This window comes from Ricinus communis, chromosome 2, assembly GCF_019578655.1.
Source record: "Ricinus communis isolate WT05 ecotype wild-type chromosome 2, ASM1957865v1, whole genome shotgun sequence".
Taxonomy (NCBI): Eukaryota; Viridiplantae; Streptophyta; class Magnoliopsida; order Malpighiales; family Euphorbiaceae; genus Ricinus; species Ricinus communis.
Genome location: NC_063257.1, coordinates 6,764,927 through 6,784,446, shown reverse-complemented (window position 1 = coordinate 6,784,446; position 19,520 = coordinate 6,764,927). Strand labels below are relative to the sequence as shown.

The 19,520-nt window shown below is 32.7% G+C and overlaps 2 protein-coding genes across 5 annotated transcripts; one reads left to right on the top strand and one right to left on the bottom strand.

Annotated features, from left to right (window-relative positions):
* Nucleotides 1-2,731: 2,731 nt before the first annotated feature.
* LOC8274109 (lysM domain-containing GPI-anchored protein 1) lies at nucleotides 2,732-5,737 on the bottom strand. The gene is made up of 5 exons (XM_002513750.4): nucleotides 4,584-5,737; nucleotides 4,120-4,237; nucleotides 3,826-3,987; nucleotides 3,696-3,727; nucleotides 2,732-3,233 (listed from the first exon to the last, which is right to left on the bottom strand). Exons 1-5 carry the CDS (start codon nucleotides 5,233-5,235, stop codon nucleotides 2,965-2,967), a joined length of 1,233 nt encoding a protein of 410 aa, XP_002513796.1. The 5' UTR covers nucleotides 5,236-5,737; the 3' UTR covers nucleotides 2,732-2,964.
* Nucleotides 5,738-9,236: 3,499 nt separating this feature from the next.
* LOC8274111 lies at nucleotides 9,237-18,846 on the top strand. 4 transcript variants are annotated; one of them, XM_015716103.3, is made up of 17 exons: nucleotides 9,237-9,970; nucleotides 10,258-10,494; nucleotides 10,806-10,949; nucleotides 11,240-11,494; nucleotides 11,656-11,738; nucleotides 12,594-12,678; nucleotides 12,779-12,991; nucleotides 13,792-13,851; nucleotides 14,057-14,151; nucleotides 14,299-14,624; nucleotides 14,716-14,807; nucleotides 14,909-15,038; nucleotides 15,719-17,013; nucleotides 17,092-17,390; nucleotides 18,030-18,194; nucleotides 18,314-18,384; nucleotides 18,522-18,846. In XM_015716103.3, exons 1-17 carry the CDS (start codon nucleotides 9,704-9,706, stop codon nucleotides 18,536-18,538), a joined length of 3,834 nt encoding a protein of 1,277 aa, XP_015571589.1. In that variant the 5' UTR covers nucleotides 9,237-9,703; the 3' UTR covers nucleotides 18,539-18,846. The 4 variants fall into 4 exon arrangements, with proteins under 4 accessions (XP_015571589.1, XP_015571588.1, XP_015571587.1 ...); XM_015716102.3 differs by having other exon boundaries at nucleotides 18,511-18,846; XM_015716101.3 differs by having other exon boundaries at nucleotides 9,238-9,970; nucleotides 11,665-11,738; nucleotides 18,314-18,846.
* Nucleotides 18,847-19,520: the final 674 nt, after the last annotated feature.

Here is a 19,520-nt window from a genome sequence, read left to right as displayed (position 1 = left end):
ATTTCCTTTCCCTTGTAAAGTAACATTAATACCAGCCTAATCAAAACTGTTTTAGGTTATATTGCAACAAGTATCCATAATATGCACACAGCAATATAATTCAAAAGAATACAAAGAGTAACAATTACATGTTTCGGAAACAGTCAAAATGGTTGGCATTTCTGTCATTAAGAATACTCAAATGAACATATAAGTGTACCATTATAACTATCAAAGTAAAAAACGAAACCATATTATGGAAAGAATAATAAATCTAGATAAGTTAATAGATTCTATTGAAGTTCTTCAGTAGCAAGAACCCCATATACTTACAATTTACAATTGGAAAAAAGAAGTGCATTCTTACCTTACCCTCATTTTTTCTAACCATAGTGTCAGGAATCAGCAGCTATAATCACATTAATATTTTTCCTTGACACATTCAAGAACAAATAATAAAACACAAGAAAGGCTAAGACTTTGATAAAACAGTAAAGGGATACAGCAAAGTGCCATAGACAAGGATCCTGAGAGCAATGAAGAGGCAATGTTTCCTTTAGAAATTCCTCACCTTTCCCTAATTTTTCATCTCTAATTATAAAATCCTCTAATTTCTGCAACAATTCAGAGTATAAAGTCGGAATCTTGCCATCCTCTGAGCTACGGTTCGCGATTAAAGATGAATCGTAAACATAATCACATGAATTATATCCAGTACCTATGACCAATACTTGGCTTAGCTGATTAAACAGCAAAATCGAGTTCAAAAACGCAAGTACCTGAAATAAATAAATAAAAATCTGCAGCTGTTGATTTAATAGAGAGAAATAAACAGAGGAGTTAGGGCTTGTTTAAAAGCATTACGTGAGATAGGAATTGAGAAAATGGAGGTGAAGAAGTGGTCTAGAAGAATGGATTAGTGTCTAATAACACCATTACAAGACTAACATCATCTGCCATTTATGTTTAAGAACAAAACAAAAACAAAAATCAATCAGAGCTTAATAAATAAACGAACAGTGTGTATATAAATTATAGACAAATAGAGACCAGAATAGAGTTTTGAAGGAACTGACGCCGTTGAAGGATTATGATTTTTCTTTTTTGGTAAATATTATTATTGCTTTAATTGAATCCAAAATATATTTTACAATTTTGGAGGGAAAGAGAGATAGAATTCACTTCTGTTTGCCGGATGCTGCTTCTGCTTCTGCTGACGTCATGGATTTTGATAACTTTCATTTTCTATTTACAGGACCACTGTTACATTTAAGGTGGTGCTCGTTACAAATAATTAATTCATGAATTTTATATTTTTAATAATTTTATTAATAATTTTAAAATTTTAAAATAAATATTTATTTTTGTAATTTAGTTTTTAAAATATTTTTCAACAGTAATTTGTAAAATTTTATGATAAAAAATAATATAAAAATGATTGTACCTTCTAAAAGAATAATAATTATAAATCAATAAAAATAATTTATTCTATATTTAAAAATATAGCTATTATATATATTTTTTTTACATATTTTACATATAAATGTAATAAATTTTTAATTAATTTACTAATTTTTATGTTAATAAATAGAATTGACTTGCAATATCATTTTTCTCGTTATAATATTTCAAAAATTGTTATCAAACAGTGTTTCTAAAAATAAATTAAAAATATAGATATTTATTTTAAATTTTTAAAATAATTAGATAAAATTATTAAAAAATATAAAATTTAATTAGTAATTAGACATTTAAGAAGCCATTATACTTGTGAAAGGTTTTGACTTTTGTGCTTAGTTAGCTGGTTTAACCATCGACTGTAACAGTAATTTGATTTTGACCTATCCATATATCGTTGTTTGGATTTTTGAAGCACCTCTCTCTAGCTCTTAATAATAATAATTAAGCCAACGGTATTCTAAAAAAATTATTACTCATTACATAATCTCTCCGAATTAATGGGATAAAAGATCCGCCAACAAATATCAAGAACCACTTCCTGAAGGTGATGGCTTGCAAATTCGCTGTTTGTAGTGGTCTGCGCTCAGCTAGATTCATGTGTAGATGCTTCCTGTCGTACCATCTCATGTTTGATGCTTTTGTCTATTCTACATTCTCTGCACTTGATTGCAGGCGGTATTGTTTGCTTTAACTCTGCAATTTTTGCAGTTGCTTTCCAAGGAATAACTGTAATCCTGTTAGCCCTGGCACAAATTTTGCATGGCAGCGTGATTCGGGCCTATTTAACAGCTCATCGAACTGCTTCAATCCACATTACCCGATTCCTTAACCACGCTGTAGGCGTTTATAAGCACATCCCGTTACATACTTTTAGCTTTAATCCAAAGACTCCAGAAAAAACATGATCCCTGTAAGCTAGTACTCTAACCTAATCACCAAGTCCTAGACATATGCTAACCAGAACCTACTTGGAAATGCAATGGCGGTACCAATGATCTTTGGATTCAAATTCAATGCCACAGATTGGGCATTTTGTGTGTTCAGTTTTGGAAGATGACAGGGCTATTATAAAATCTAGGGCATATGCGATCAGACTCAAAACTACTAACACAAGGAAATCATGTTATATGATTTAAGGCAACAAAAGCATCTGCACTCAAAGGCTTAGAAATAGAACAAATAGTGCAAACTTTGTCAGCAGAATTCAAAATGCGGTACTAAAATTATTACCCTCCACGCTCAGGGAATATGCATGACCAAGGACTTTAGATAAAGAAAATAAAAAAGAGTCTCCAAAAAGAACAACTGCATATGCTCCAAGTACATAATACATCCAGCAAGTACAACAAAAAATTAGCTAAGCACAATGACGGCCTATAATTCCTGCATCCACAAATAGGTTCACAGGTAAAAATAAATCAAAGGTTACATACAACAGACGACTAATGGGACCCGTTAAAAATCAAGTGACCAAGCCGACCAAAATCCCACCAACTGGACTGACAGTTCATGGCAAAATTACAATTAAAGGGAGATCATGAAGCTTGCAAAAAAGTATAGCACAAGTGCAATTAAGGAACTGGCTAATGAATTCACCAAGGCGCAAGCATCAGATGCACCTCCTATTGGGCCACCCATTGGGGCTAATCCAGTTGATGGTACTAAAGTAGTAGTCTTGGGCGTTGTTGTAACAGAACCGTCTGATTGTGGTGAAGGCGCTGGAGCTGGGCCAGATGTTGAGTCCCTAATCACAGTAGTAGGTGGGGCTAGCAGGGGAGGAAATTGCTGGGGCCCTGCAGCATTTTGTTTGTAACACAATGAAATAACTTATCAACATGCATAATTTGGATAATAGAATCTAACTTTGTTAATAAATATTGGCAATTCCATACAAAATATTAACATAATTGTTAGACCAACTTATTATGTTAATGGAACTACTAGACAAGGCCAGCAGAGTAAGTGATGTCCAAACCAACAAAGTAATATCACGCCACAAAAGTTCATCTACAACCAATGCAACCATATGAAGAGCAAATTTTTAGACACGCAAAGAGGATGCACTTATAATCAAATTTTGGACTCACGAAGATGATGAAACCATAAACCAGTTGCCAAACTTGGATATCAAAAGAGAACAATACATTCTTATTAAGTGCCAAAGTTTTAGAATGAAACTCTTCATAAGTTGCCAGTTTCAAATTTTATATCATGTCTTCAATCCTCATAAATGAGTAGCATTGATTAAACCTTACCTGGACATCGAGGTTGAAGAGATGTGGACAATCTGAAATATAAATAAGGTTGCAAGGGTATAATTAGATAATGGAAGTTGCAAGTAAATAACTACTGAAGCAACAGCAGAACTAGAAAGATAAAACGTACATGGTCACAATGCTGCCATTGACATATCCCCCATAATTACATGAAGTCACATTACACCCAGCACTACTTCGCTGCCATGTGACATTCCCAACCATGAGATTGCTATTTCTACATTGCATGCTAGAACAAGAAACCGCCAAGGAAGCAGGCATGCAGTACAAACTGCACAATACACACCACATAGATAATCAATAACTTTCTATATATGCAAACCTAAAGCCACTTTGTCTCAGTAATTTATAATAGAAAATGGCATAATCATAAAGGTAGGAAAAGGTTTTCGTGTTCAATTACTCGAGATTTCCTGGTCCGCAGCTGCATTGCACACAGTGACTTGCAGAAATAGCATAGCTCCCATTTGGCACAATTAGACCATAATCAGAGGCATATCTAGGAAACTTAGAAGCACATGCTGCAAGTCAAGGAATAAAGTAAGAAAATCTTCATGTCCTCTATCAAAGTAGGCATATATTTCAAACAAAGGCAACACTAAACCAAAAAAAATCGGAACAGGCAGTGCCAGCAATTAGTACATTCAGCATATGAAATCCACCTGAGACAGACGGAATACCTTTTATATACTAATGACCACAAAAATGGTATGTAGATCCTACTAATAACCAACTTGAAAAATATCCTAAAACCAGTAACCCAGGTGCTCAACATTAACATGTGAAAAATACAAAACGACTACATACATAGTCCAACATTAACTAAATAAATCGTTGAGAAAACTGCATATATTAAACCAAACTTACCTGGCAATGGCACGGCAAGAATATCATCAGCCTTAATAGAAGGATTCCCCATAGCATTAACATTCATCAAATCAGTAATAGTGGTAGAATACCTAGAAGCAATCCCAGCCAAGGTATCCACATCCTTCACAACATAAGACAAATAAATAGCAGGCAACAAGTTATCAGTCCCATTAAAACAAGTACAAGGCAGTGGCACCACAAGGCTCTGCCCAACATCCAACACAGAAGGATCCTGGATTGAATTTGCCTCCTTTATCTGATCAGCTGACACCAAACCTGAATAAATTGAGTCAGCAATTGAAGCCAAAGTATCTGAAGGCCGAGTCTTGTAATGGGTAGAAACAGATTTTCGAATTCCATCAACACAGGAACAAATTATTGGGATCTTGAGAAAGAGCTGTGAAGGAAGAATATGGTTTTCAACATCTGGGTAAGAGATATCAATGGAGTTGGCAGTGAGAAGAGCAATTGGGTCAATTTGAAAAAGAGAAGCTACTTCGGAAACTTTGAGATCCGTATAGAGTGTGTAGCCTAGAAGTGCATTACAAGAGTCGTTGTTTGAACATGGTTCTATTGTGGATTTGGAGGTTACGAAAGCTAGTACATTGATAAAACTTAAAAAGAGAAAGACGGGTTTTGAAGCTTGCATCTTTAGATTCAAAAAGTAAAGGTCTTTCTTGCTTAAAGAAAGAGATGTTATAACAAGGATGATTTTGATGTCAGTTACTTACCCGGAAGAGAAAACAAAGTAAAGGGAAAATCTTTTTAGCTTTGTAGCGGCAATGGAAGAGAATGCGACTGGTTTTGAAGGTTTTTAGGGTTTGGGTTTGGGTTTGCTGCTATTCCCTAAACCCAGGATAAAAGCACATAGAAAATATAGAGAGAGAGAGAGAGAATAGTATAATCAACAGCAAATATGGAAGCTTGCAACCAAAATGATGGGTTTTGTTTGGCCAGTGGAGAAAATTGATGGGGTTACAGTTTTCTTCTTTTTCTTTTTGTTTCTTCTTCTTTGTGTAGTGGCCTCCAGCAACACTAAAGAGAGAGAGACAGAGAGGAAAGAAAGTGTTTCTGAAAGAAAGAGAGAAGGGAGGAGAGGAGGGAGAAGACAAATATGTTGCACAGACTCAGCAGACACAAGTCAGATTCTCGATCCTAGAGTTTCAGAAAGTATTTTTTATTGGACTAATTTGTCCTTGGTATCAAGTAAAATTCTCACTTTTTAAAAAGTTATATCTTGCCTATTCACTACGACGGCGTTTTTTGCCCCAATGATCTCTGGAAGTGACTTCTTTTCCGGATTTACCCTTACCTGTCGTACGCATATATCTTCTCTTATGTTTTTTGTCTTTAAGATGTGAGGTTAGGCATTAGAGTTATAATTTCGTTATGGTCTGATTATTAATTAAATTATATTTTTATAATTTTAGTAATTTTATTTAATTATTTTAAAATTTTAAAATAGATATTTTTATTTTTATTTTTAATTTATTTCCAAAGATATTTGATTTTTATAATTTAATAATAGAAAAACTACATTGTAGATATTGAAAAAATTATAAATTATTAAAAAATATATGATGCAAAATTTAATTTTTTAAAAAAATTATAAAAATAAATTAAAATATAAATATTTATTTTAAAATTTTGAAACTATTGATTAAAATTATTAAAAAATATAAAATTCAGAATTTAATTAATAATAATATTATTTAATATTATCTATTTTTCTAAATTTATCTAAAGTATGTCAATTTAATTATAATTTTAGTTGTATATAACTAGTGATATGAAAAGCAAGAGAGAAAATATAGGAGAAAAATAAAAAAAAATATATGCATGTGTTGTGTATATTTAATATTTTAGCATATGTTTTTTAAGAGAAAATCTAGAAAAAGTTAAAAAAATATATGCATATAGTGTATGTTTTTAATATTTAATATATATTTTTTATAATAAATCAGCTATATATTTTTGTTCATCAGCCGAAGAAAATATTTTAATTATAACACTATAAGTAATATAGTTTAATTTTCGATATGGCATTTGTATAATGAAACTAATTATAATAAAATAATATTTTTAATAAATTAAAATATATGCATTATTTTATCACAATAAAATAATATATTTAAAATCTAAAATATATAAAATTAAGCATATTTTAAAAATATAGTGCAAAAATTCCATCACACAAATTAAACCATATCGATAAAATTTTACATTGTTATATTGAAATATTATCTTTTACTAAAGATATGTATTTTTGATAGAAAAATACATGTTTAAGAATAAAAAAAAACCACAAACATATTAAAATTTTATAACTATAAACTATTTATGTAGAGAGCTCTAAATATATATTATGTCAAACATACTCGAATAAAAAAGTTAACTGAAATTAAACTATTTTAATTCTAGAATTTAAAAATAAACTCAGTTTATATATATATATATATATATATATATATATATATATATATATATATTATAACTATATAATTGATAAGTTTTTTAAATTAATATACAACTAACATGTTGTCTGGTTTATTATTTTTCAATAGATTTGAAACGGAATGTTAGATATTTTTTCTATAGTTGAGAATCTTAGATTTCTATGTAAGAATATCAAAACTAATTAGCATATTATATAAAGTCCAATAATTTAGTTTTAAAACACTTTATATTTATTATCTTAATTGGAATTAAAGGGTATTGTTGAAGGCTTTCTTTTCTCCAAAATAAAGAAAAAAGAAAAGAAAAAGAGTAGTGTTTGAGGGGGTGTTTTAGTAAAACAAGGGTTATATGCCAAGCGACATCCAGGTGAACCCCACGTACGAACCATCTGTATCTTTGCCTTTCTTTTTCAGGAGCGGACTGAAGGAAAGAATTTCTATTTTTTATTTTATTCTTTGCTCTAGGCAATAGCTTTGCTGTGTCTGAATTCCCAAGCGAATCTTAGGAGCGTGCACAACAAACGCTCTCTTGGTTTCGGAAAAACCGAGGTTATTATAACTTACGTGCCAGAGCGTGTGGTCAAAGCCCGTTGAACCAACTCAAAACTTGCAGCCTCCTGGGCTCTTCAACTATGGACTCATTTAATAGCGTGTTAATTGACGCTAACTGATAAATTAATGCACTAATAAAAACACAATTAACCTAAAAACTTACATTCTGGATTAGGAAAATATGAATTAAATCAGTGCTTCCGTAAAATTCCAGTTAAAGTAATTATACGTTTCCAGAATTAATTTTAGTTATTTTTTATTTTAAAAATTACTTTTTAGAAAAAAGTAAATTGATTTTCTTCAAATGTAAATTTGATTAAATAAGTTAATGATCTTTTAAAAAAATAATCAATTAAGTCAAAAAATCTTAGAAATTATTATTTGACATATAATCACAATTCTAAGCAGGAGCTAGATTTTTTCTTTTTTAAATATATAATAAGAGGTGTCGGCTTACGATTTTTAATTATAGTATACGATAAATTATTTTATCTATTATATTAGTATTTACATTATTATGTAAATAAATGGTTTCAAAATAAATATATGAATGAAACTTGAAATATATTGGAGGTAAACTATCTAGTATTTTATATTTTTCTAAATATTTTTTTATATTATGAATAAAAGATTTAAGATATAAAGAAATATAAAATAAATTATTTCATTGAAATACAAAAAAATAATATTGTCGACTTAAAAGAATCGTATAATATATAATTATATAAATATAATATACTTTTAAGATATAAATAATCGTGATATGTAAATAATCGAATATTTCCAATAATATCATGTAAGAAAATAATAAAGTATAAATTGAGCAAACGTTTTGCAAAGAAAGAAAAAACATCATCATTGGTTAATTCCTTAATTAGTACTTGTTTTGACTTCACAGACTTAAGTCCACGGGTCTCTCCATTGCCTTTTCAACTCAGGAATGTAATGATTAACGAGTTAATCCAACAAATTTTAAAGTACAGTTTAATTCCAAGTGAACATTCAATTTGAATTATTCAAAATATATAATTTTATAGCTTGGATTGGATTTATTAATTAAGATAGATTATGATAACCGAGAAATTATAAATAAAAATATATATTATATTAAATATAAGAAATTTCTAATAGCAATATAAAATTATAGAAATTAAATTCGAACCAAATAAAAAGATAAAATCTAACTAAAAAAATTAATTTTTTAAATTATAAAGATCAAATAAAACCTGAACAATTAATTCACTATTAGCGAGAATAGGAAACATTCATTTTACAATTTCACAATCTATCTATGAGGTGTTAAATTTCAAATTTTTTCAACATAAAACTTTTCCATAGTCACTTTCAAGAAATACATAGGATTGAATCATATGATCAATGTCTTTAACTGTCAAATGACTATGTCTAGCCTTCGCTTGATTTTTCCACTCAGGTTAATTGGTGCACCTATAAAACTACAAAAATCACTATAAAAACAAGCTCTTAGTAGATGATTAAACTAATGTGATTTAAAAAATTATTGCATTTTTTACTTTAGTCTTATGAATGAAAATAGAGAGAATAATCCACACATGCAGAAAGTTAAATAGTTTTAGGAACAACCTTATTTTCCAAAAAATCCTTTAAATAAATAATAATAATAAATTTATTTAAGATTCTTGATTTGAATAAGAAAGCATATGGAATTCGTTATTTATCGATGGTGCGGATAGATTTCTCATTTTCAATTCTCTAACAAACATCCTTAAAAACCTTTTAAAAAATTTTGATAAACATGTAATGGATTTGAGCCCATATTTACGTTAACAAAAAAATGAAAGGTATTATGCTGTTATACTCTGGAAAAATATAAAAAAAAATAAATAAATTCGTATAACTCTCTAATAATTATGCCAGACACCCTTGTAATTTTGATTCCCATCTTTTAGGTATATTTATTTTAACGGCCCCTTTATAGGCGGGAGCAAAAAAGTTTTCCCTCCAATATTCTCTATCTCCTGATCTCCTTCCTCTTGCACTCTCCGCTCTCTCACTCTTAAGGGAAAAAGAAAAAAACCCAATTATTCAGCCTCTAATTTTAAAACCCTAATTACTAAATTAACCTATTTTATGGATAAATCAGCTGAAGAAGAAGGCCTGGTAACGGTGCCCGAAGAGATGCAGCAGCAGGAAAGGAGTAAAAGCCGGCGACTGGTGCAGTCAACTCTTTTACCTCACAAATCAACAGCAATTGAATCGAAAAGTGAGCAAAAGAGCCATAAGGAATGCAATGGAGATGATAAAGACGGTGATAACTGTGAGAATCAAGGCAAGAAAAAAAGAGCGCGAAAGCAAAAAGAAAATCCTCAAAGTGAAACTCCTAAAGTTAACAAAAGGGTAAAATTAAAAATTACTTCAATTAGAGTGTGAATTATTCAAATGCCAGGGTAATGTTTTAGTGAAATTTTGCTATTAACAAGTTCACTAGTTGTATAATGAGAAATTTTGAGAAGCAATAGTAATTGAATATAATTATCTTAATATAAGTTTTTATTCAGTTTATTCTGAATGCATGGTGCAGCATAGAATCTTTTACTATGTTATACTTGTTTTATAATTACATTGGAATATTTTATCTATTGGACAAATTATTGAGTGCCTTACTAATCTGATTTATTGAGCAGGCGAAGGAGAAATCATCTCCAGAGGCAACACCTGAGAAGGATGTTATGCCTAAAAAGGCTGCAAAACGTGGACCTAGAAAGAATGGAACGCCTAGAAAGAATGCGACGCCTAGAAAGAATGCGACGCCTAGAAAGAATGGGACTATTAATGGGAAAACTGCTCCTCATATGGGAGAGAATGGAGATGCAATGCCTCAAATCCCTAATCTCAGGTTAGAGGCAAAAATGATGGCTGAGGTTAGTAAATTTGCTTTCTTGCTTGAATTCCTGTTGTTTTGGTTATTTTCTTCCCATTGTTGAATATTGGCTAGTGTATATCCATGTATAATGATTCTTTGCTTAGTAAATACGTTTACTGGTGATCTATTGCATCTATCATATGAAATTTTCTGGTGTTTATTGACTCAATTGCAAATACTGTGGAATGAAAGTCTAGTTGCGAGTCTTACAAATTACAACTTTAAATATTAAATCAATTATTTTTTGATATTTAATTCAAAATTTTTTGGTTTGTAACCCCTTCTGGCTTTATTTTAATTTTTGACCAGGAAAATTCAAGAGTGTTTGGTGGAAAGCAAATACACCCTTTCTTCTTGTCTCGCAATGCCAGTAGTCGATGTCATGAGAAACCTATCCCGAGAAAACTTAAAGGCATTACTTTCGGCCCTATTCATGTTTTTGAAAGGGAACAGGTAGATATTATCAGTTGGCTATGTTCAAATGTAGGCACAGAACTAGGACTCTTTTATCCTTTGATGGGGGGGAGAAGAGGCAGAAGGGAAGAACAAGAGGAAAAATATATTGACATTTGAGAATATGAGATTTTTAGATATAATTTGTTAGGGTTGGTTAGAGGTGGGAACTTGGCTCTCAATTTTAAAAATTCCAAAGTGTTCCCAATAATGGAAGTGGCTTCGCTTGCTTTTTCTTTTTTTCTTTATTGTTTGCTCACGTATGATGATACTTGTTTCCTGGTATGTAGGATGGTGCTGTGTCTCTTGACTGGAGAAATTGGAAATTTTGCGAGGATTCTTTTATCAATAGCAGTTGTACTCAAGATGGCCCATTCTCATCAATTTTTGAATGCACTGGCAAATCATTATGCTTTGATGAGTTTCCCAGTGTATCAAATCCCTCTGGTTCATTGCTGTGTCCAGATAATTTGTCTTCAAATAAAGCATCACCGACAGCTGTGTCACTTGATGTACAGGTGGATCAGCTTGTTAAACATGCAGAGGTAGTAATGTTTTTCAAGACTTTGTCTAAACTATTTAATTTGTTTTCCTTCCTACTACTTTTACTTTCACTCTTTTAGTTTAAGAGATTGTTTTCAGTATTATTTGAATAGTTCTTTTGCCACACCTTATCATTGTGAAGATTGTAAATGCATTTTCGTAGGACTATCAGGTTGATGAAGTTGTCCTCATATCTGGTTGTGAAAGAAATTCAGATGAGCAGCAAAGCCAATATCCTCAAGAAAGGTAGGGTTTGTATTTAACTTCTTCATTTTAACTATACGTGTTTTCATTTTCTTAGTCAAGGGTGTTTTGCGTGTGAATTCATTTTAACTGTTGCTTGCAGTTTGTTTATCATAGTTGACATGTATGCTGATGATTTGTGTTTACCAAATTGGTGGGTTTTAATTCAAGATTTTATATGATTACATAAAAATATGTTTTCTCTCACATATATAATCTATATTGAGCCTCTAGAATATGCAATCAAAATTGATGTGATATTTCCTCTTCAGTCAAATTAGTTTCTCAAGAGTGCATTTATTACTGCAAGTCCTGAAAGTAGGATTCTAAACGTATGTTGTAGCTAGGAAACTGTGTTTGAATAGGAAATCATATGGAATTAATACAGCTACATAATATAAAAGCTTATGATCTGTCCTTTATTGGCATGTAATTAGAATTCAAGTTTTTGTCCAATCAAAAGTTTTACCTTTTCCGTGTCTAGATATATTGTAGATTCGCCATGTTACTTTCAAGGTATGTGTTACTTTCTGCTACATAGTTTTCAAAGAGAGATATAGTGTTCTATCAATGCTCCAGGTTGAAGTTCAGAATGACGTTATTCACTATTTTATGATTTTGATAATGCCTAATAATGTTTTCATGACGTTATGTATTAAATAGTCTTTTTATTGTTACTTCACAAAACCAGTACCAATCTTGTTATATAGATTCTCCAGTCAAAGAAAAGAAGAAAAAGCTCACTGCACACTGCTGATTTTATTGCAGTCTCTCTAATTCTTTTACCATCATATGTGCTCTATGTAGTTAACATATCTTAAAGAATATAATTCTTTTTCTCATGTTTTTGTATTATAGAGCTGCGTCATTTCATCTTGGTTGTGCTAATCAGCTTGATAGTAGATTGTGGACTGATAAGTACCAACCAAAAAAGTCCACAGAGGTCAGATTATTGGCTTCAGTGTGTATATGATCTAATCCTTTGAGTTTTTCACATGATCTTTTCTTTCCTGTAATACTTGATCCAAAATTTTTTGCTGCAGTTATGTGGTAATGATGATTCTGTGAAGATTCTGAGTGAGTGGCTTCGAACTTGGTGTCGAAGAGGCCGTCAAGCAAACAGAGATGAACCTGGTGGTGATGAATGTGATATTCAAGATCCTGATTATAATTGTTTTCGGGACGATTCTGATTCAGAAAATATTAGTGAAGAGGGCAGCTTTAAAAATGTTCTCTTGATCACTGGGCCAGTTGGGGTATTAATAATTATACTTATTTTCCTGCATTATGTGGTTGCTTGTTGGTTTCTTTCTTGGCATTCACATCTGCATTCATCATCATTGTTATTTATCCTGTTTCAATTATCTGCTACTGTCTATTTCTGTTACCTACATGATGACTCTTATAGCTGGTGCTCAATAGCCATAAAGAAAACTTTTTGCTGGACTATGAACCCCAGAATAGATTTTTCAACCCATTCTATCTTTTTACTTCTCTTGTTCATGGTGCTAAATGTCTACTAGCTACAGAATTTCTCTGTCTGTGTTACTTTAAAATAAATCAGAATACTTTAAGGACTGAACAAACTGTTATAGACCTTTGGTATTTTTGAGATCTAAAATTATTATGTAAGATTGCTTAATACTTCCTTATGTTTGAAAAGACTTAATTGCTGGTTTACTAGAGGTTCAAAGTATGGAATATGGTCGAATTTTAAAATGGGAGTGACTCCTGAACTTTCTACAGTTCTTAAATGCTTTTCTCAAATGTTTGAGTTAGAATAAGGTCCTTGAGTTCTTTTATTGTCAAGCTGCTTCAGGTCAGGCCAGGAATTGAGCCCTCTCTTCTATTCTCTGATAATTTGTCTTCTTTTCATTCTAAAGGATGCATAATATGCTGTTCTTCACATATTTAATGAATAAAATTCGTCTTCAATACTGAAAAAAATAACATATGATTACGCTGTCTTAGATTTTGACATGAATGTTCTTTTGTTCTGAATTGTGCAAATATATGGTTAAGAATATAATTTAAAATGCACTCTTTCTTACTGCAGAGTGGGAAGTCTGCAGCTATCTATGCTTGTGCAAAGGAGCAAGGGTTCAGAGTTTTAGAGGTACTACTTAAATCTATAATACTGTTCAACTACAATATGCAATTTTTTTATCCAGCCAACTGTGTTTTGTGGGTGATTTTTCCAGTGAAAGATTTACCCATCTTTAAGTTTATGCAGTTGTTCTTTTATTTTAGAAATTTGGAGTATAATACTGTAAGAATGGCTGGTGAAAAATTGAATGTATTACCATTTTTTTCTTACCCAGGCCAGCGCGTCGGAGTGTAGAAATGGAGCTCTTATGAAGGAAAGATTTGGGGCGTTAGAATCGCAATCCACTTTAGACTCACAACTCCTTCAGTGGTTTGTAAATTTTATTCACTTCTTCAGTAGTAGTACATGGAATCTCATCTGTTGTTTTCTTGCCCGTGGTTATGTAACCAAAAAACTCGTCAAATAAACATGCAGTTTGAAATTAATGCTCTACCTAAAATGGTGTTTTTGTCCCAGGTCACAGGAGAGTTCTGTTGAATTTCAGAGTGTGGATGATATGAAATCCCCTACAGTCATTCCTAATAGTGAAGTACTGCAAGAGCACGATAACCAAGGGACTGAAGTGATACCCATATCAGATGAGGATATTTCACATGAGGCTTCTGAAACATCTGAGAAATTTGTTTACGAGGATAATTCAGTTGCCTGTGGTCAAGGTCAACTTAAACCCTTGATTCTCTTTGAGGATGTGGATATTGTTTTTGCTGAAGACCGTGGTTTTATTAGTGCGATACAACAAATAGCTGACAAAATAAAGGGGCCTGTGATACTGACCAGCAATAGTAAGAGTTCTTACTTTGTAAAATAGTTCCATTTCATCTTGACATTTTCTATGCCCATCTCTTATCCCTAATTGTCACTGGTAATTACTAGGCAACAAACCTTTTCTTCCTGACAATTTGGACAGGCTAGAATTGTGTTTTAAAATGCCGTTAGAGAAGGAGCTTCTTCAGCATTTATGTATGGTATGTGCTTCCAAGTTCTTACAAGTTCCAACTGATTCTGCTGTATTTCTACAGTTATGATTTTGGATTGCTTTGCATTAATTCTTGTTATTGCTCTCTAGGTTTGTTCTGCAGAGAAGGTTAATGTTCAACCTCGTCTAATAGAGCATTTAATTGACTTTTGTCAGAGAGATATCAGGAAAACTATTATGCATCTGCAGTTCTGGTGCCAGGGTGAACAATTTACAAAAGGTTAATCCATCATTACCTACTTGTGCTTTGTTACTGTTGTTGATGTTTGGATATCAATCTGAAATGAAATCCGGTAAATGGTTTCCAATATTTCACATTTAAAGCTGAAACTTAGAGTTAAACTAACATATCTAACCAATTTCTGTGGAGATTTTGCAAAGCCATAAGTGGTATATTGAGAAGTGTCAATCATTTTTTGGTGTTTGGATATTGAATTGCCAAGGATTGCAATTATGGATAAATTTTTTGGTTATTAAATTCTCTTGACCAAGTGCTGGTAAAAGCTGTTTTCGGCATAGTAAACTTATTTATATTTATTGTATATCAGTACTTTGGTCCAATGGAATCAGTGGTATGAATAGATCTTTATCTAATAGTTTAGGAAGTTCTAGAGACCATGGAGAAAAGAAGCAATTTCAATCATATATTATGCAACATTCATGAGAGTGAGGTTGTGGAAATTCTGGACCTGTCAAGTTTCGTGAAGATTGCATCCTCGTTTTCAGTTATTTTATTCTGAATTTTTGTTTGGGCATTTAGAATGAGTCCTCAGAAAATCTATAAACCAAAGGAATTTTAAATTGAAGCATTCAATTTGCTTAAACTAATAGGCTTTTCAGTTCATGTCTTTTATCACAGCAAGATAAAGACTTTTCAAAATCTTCTTTTTGACTGTCCAGGTAGAGTTAGTGAAGTACAGAGACTTTCCAGTCCGCTGCCATTTGATCTTGAAGCTGGGTATCAAATATTTCCAAAGATGATTCCTTGGGAGTTCCCTTCTCAGTTAGCTGAGCTTGTTATGAAGGAGATTGCAATGTCGTTATGCACTATGGAGGATGTCATTGAAAACCAATTTGATGATCATGTAATGCAGAGCAATATGGAGAGGTGCATTTCTGAAACAGACAGTATAGAGGCCAAGAAGAAAGCAATGCTAAGCAATAATTGCTCCGATCATGATTGCATTGACTTTTTTGACTTTTTGGATTCCTCAAGCAACCCACTTGCTTTTTCTCTGAGAAACAGTAGGAGAAAACTTGCAGTTGTGTCTTCTGATTCTGAAGATGAGCTTCTTAATGGAGGAGTGGCAACAACTCCCGACAAGGATGCTAGCGATGAATTATGTGTTGAGGTTGATCAATCTCCTTCCCACTGCCGGAGAAAACTTGTTATGTCTTCTGATTCTGAAGGTGAGCTTCTTAATGGAGGAGTGCAAACACTTCTTAACAAGGATGCTAGCAATGAATTGTGCGTTCAGGTTGATGATCGATGTCCTTTCCACTGCCCGAGCGTGCAAAAAAGCTTCAGCCCATCAACTGAACTGCAACTATTTTCAGGAGCAGAGAAGCTGGAAGAAAACCTTCATCAATTTTCAGAAACATCAATCGACTTAAACGTGAAGGACACGTGCGTATCAATTGGAGTGTCATGTGTGCCAGAGTCATCGTTTGTGCCTGAGACTGATATTAACAACGGAATAGAATTTTCATTCGGTAGGGTGTCCGGTGGTCAAGTGGGCCAAGCGTCTGAAATCTTGGAAGAAGCTTCAGTGAGCAATGAATTCAGACAACATGTTTTTACCATTGGAGTTGACAAGTTTGATGAATTTATGCCCAAATTACATAAGGATTCTGATATGCCAGAAGGTACTTGTGAATTCATTGCAGTATCATCTCATGAAGAGGTGGAAGATTCTCAAATTGAACTTATAGAATCCATTACTAGAGAACATCAGCTGATGGATGAATGTAGCTGTATAGATTTCAGTAGGAAAGTCAAGCCACATGAAATATGTAGGTCCTCAATGGAGATTGATGCTGTACGCGAATCATGGAGAAAACTTCGTGATCGTCGTGGAGATCTAGGACATTTTGTTGCTGCAGAACATAAATGTTCTGAAATTATAGAAATTGCTTGTGAAATGAGCAATCTAATTTCAGAAGCTGAAGTGTTGCATTTAAAGTGCCAATCACTAGTAAGTATTAACTTACCATTAAACTATCTATATTTATGCATGTTTAGTTGTGTGAGGATGCTTTATTTTTTTGGGCAGGATTCCTTGGGATTGCCAATGATTTATTCTGAAGAATCAGATGCATTTAGCTGGTCCAACGAGCAGTTGCAAATGACATCAGCAATCTTGGAGCATGGGTTTTGCTTCCATGCCAAAGTCATTGCTGCGGCAGGTATGGATATGGGGTTTGACAGCAGGGTGGATTCCGGGGAGATGCCATGTACCAATAGTAAGATCAAAGTTGGTGGCGTACTTGGACAGAATGTTAAGGGGAAGCAGATAGATACCAGGGTTGGTGGAGTTGTGAGCTGGCCAGAAAATGCAACACTGCCAAATAGGTAGACAATTGATCATGCTCACATTTCGACACATTTTTGTAGATTGACTTGAGTGGTGTGCATGAGCTCTAGTTTAGAACTCATGCTTAATCTCAAATACGAAATGCTATGCATTGAATGTTAAAATTTGCCCCCTTTCTGTGCTGCATTTTGTTTCTCTTTTCATCTCTTTTTTTTCTTTTTTCTGGGAGAGGGGCTTAGCTGGTATTTGATGAAATAATAATTATGCAACATAGTATGGCATGCAGGTCACTTAAAATCTAACCAAACTGCTAAAATATATCTCATGAAGTACTTCTCTACATAGATGGAAACCTCAAGGATTATTTGATTGAACTGTGTTCTCCACATGCTAAACGGAGATATCTCATGCTTACTGAGTGAGATTTTTTTGTAAAAGAATTCAAGTTTTAAATGGAGCATCAATCTTTTGATATGTTTGGCATTGTTACTACATCTGCTATAGAGAAAAGAAATATCTGGATTTTTGGAAAGTGATTAAGAATCGTTTAAAGGTTTCCTGGTGCTTTTGGAAAAAATCAATTAAAAAGATGATTTTATAACAATTCTTTAGAGGTGCCAAATGCGCCATAGAAATTTTATGGTGCATCAAGTATTTACTTGGTTGTATGCTTGCAGTGAGAAGCCACAGCTTGTTGATATAATCCGGTCCATGGTCCCTTCACGAGCATACATGACAATAAAAGGCAATGCATTCTGCGAATATCGTTCTTCTCTGGGCCACATGTCAAGAGCAGAATCTTGTCGTTTATCTGAAGGTGTTAACAAGACTAAAAAACGGAGGTATGTGCTTGGGAATGTACAAAATTGATTGCAATATTAGGATTGTTGTATCATGCATAACTCATGTTAAAACTTTCTTGCCAAATCTCTGTTAATGTAATTGCAATGTTCTTGTGCAGGGGACGAGCTGCTCGAAATTACTTGAGTACTGGGTCACTAATGCTCTCATCTGAAGAAGTTTCGTTGCTGGGTCAGTCTAACCTCTTTGGGAATATCTCAACCCAGTCAACAGACTGATCTTATGTAGAGTTACAGGATCTTTTCTGAGAAAAGTAAACATACAATAACTTCCTTGCTAACTACATTGTACTCATAGGCTTATTGCAGATTTGCAGCTGCTGTAGGAACAGATAAATGCAATGGAGACATAGTCACAACTGGGGCTGGGGCATCTCCATTCAACATTCCTTTGTGCCAACACCTTAACACAAAAGAGAGATCGTCTCTGTAGATATCTTGACTTAATTTTCGATGCATGATTTTTCATTCTTCTAGGTTGATTGTATAGTTTTTCTTGGTATTAAAATAAGGAGCATGCAGTTTAGACAACATTAACCTAGTGATTTAATGGCCGGAAAATTTAGGAAATGAGTTATAATGTATTATTCTTCAAACACACTTGCTGGAAATGCTTGGTATGAGTTCTGCTACTGCTTGTGATGTTTCTTTAAGGATGATTGATGGATGATGTTAGTTACAGAGTGAATACAAAAACAAGTCATCTGGGTATTTCGTTAAGAAATCACAATCACTGTTACCCAGCCAAATCTCAACAACTGTAACCACATGGCTACTGCCAATTACTATTCGTTATACAATTATTAGATATGTCAGGAGCACATGTCAAACACTGTAAGATTGGGGAGTCTCAGGCCTCCTACATTTGTATGTTGCTTCATGTGCTTGACATAGCAAGTTCTAATTCATATGTTGGAGATCTCTTTTCCTCTCTAAGTTCCCAGGTTAATCACACCAAGCTCGAACAGATTAAGCAAATTATCAAATAATAACTCGCCTTTTTTTTTTCAATTTTGTTTTTATCTTGGTCGGAAAAAAAGAGTAATCGCAATTTGATTTGATAAGCTCCGGTATTCTATGCTTAGCATTGGTTGGGTTAATAGGCTGTTGAGTTAGGTACTTGAATCTTTATGTTTCATTTATTTTTCTCACAGCTCTTCTTTTTCTTTTTTATAGAGCAAAAGCAACAAGACTGGCCATAATTTTTTTACAATTAATTTAGAGCAATATGCCAATAAAATATTATTTTAAAATTTTTATACAGCTGCATATTTAAAGTTTAAATTTAAAATTTTAATTAAATTAAAA

What these genes read in the sequence shown, in the direction of transcription:
- LOC8274111 (XM_015716100.3), top strand. Translation starts at nt 9,704, where the DNA reads ATGGATAAATCAGCTGAAGAAGAAGGCCTGGTAACGGTGCCCGAAGAG. An exon ending in AGCCAATATCCTCAAGAAAG is followed by an intron (nt 11,739 to 12,593) that starts GTAGGGTTTGTA and finishes TTTGTATTATAG; the next exon opens with AGCTGCGTCATTTCATCTTG. An exon ending in TGATCACTGGGCCAGTTGGG is followed by an intron (nt 12,992 to 13,791) that starts GTATTAATAATT and finishes TTCTTACTGCAG; the next exon opens with AGTGGGAAGTCTGCAGCTAT.
- LOC8274109 (XM_002513750.4), bottom strand. Translation starts at nt 5,235, where the DNA reads ATGCAAGCTTCAAAACCCGTCTTTCTCTTTTTAAGTTTTATCAATGTA. An exon ending in TCTTGCCGTGCCATTGCCAG is followed by an intron (nt 4,238 to 4,583) that starts GTAAGTTTGGTT and finishes CTTGACTTGCAG; the next exon opens with CATGTGCTTCTAAGTTTCCT. An exon ending in AATGGCAGCATTGTGACCAT is followed by an intron (nt 3,728 to 3,825) that starts GTACGTTTTATC and finishes TTTATATTTCAG; the next exon opens with ATTGTCCACATCTCTTCAAC.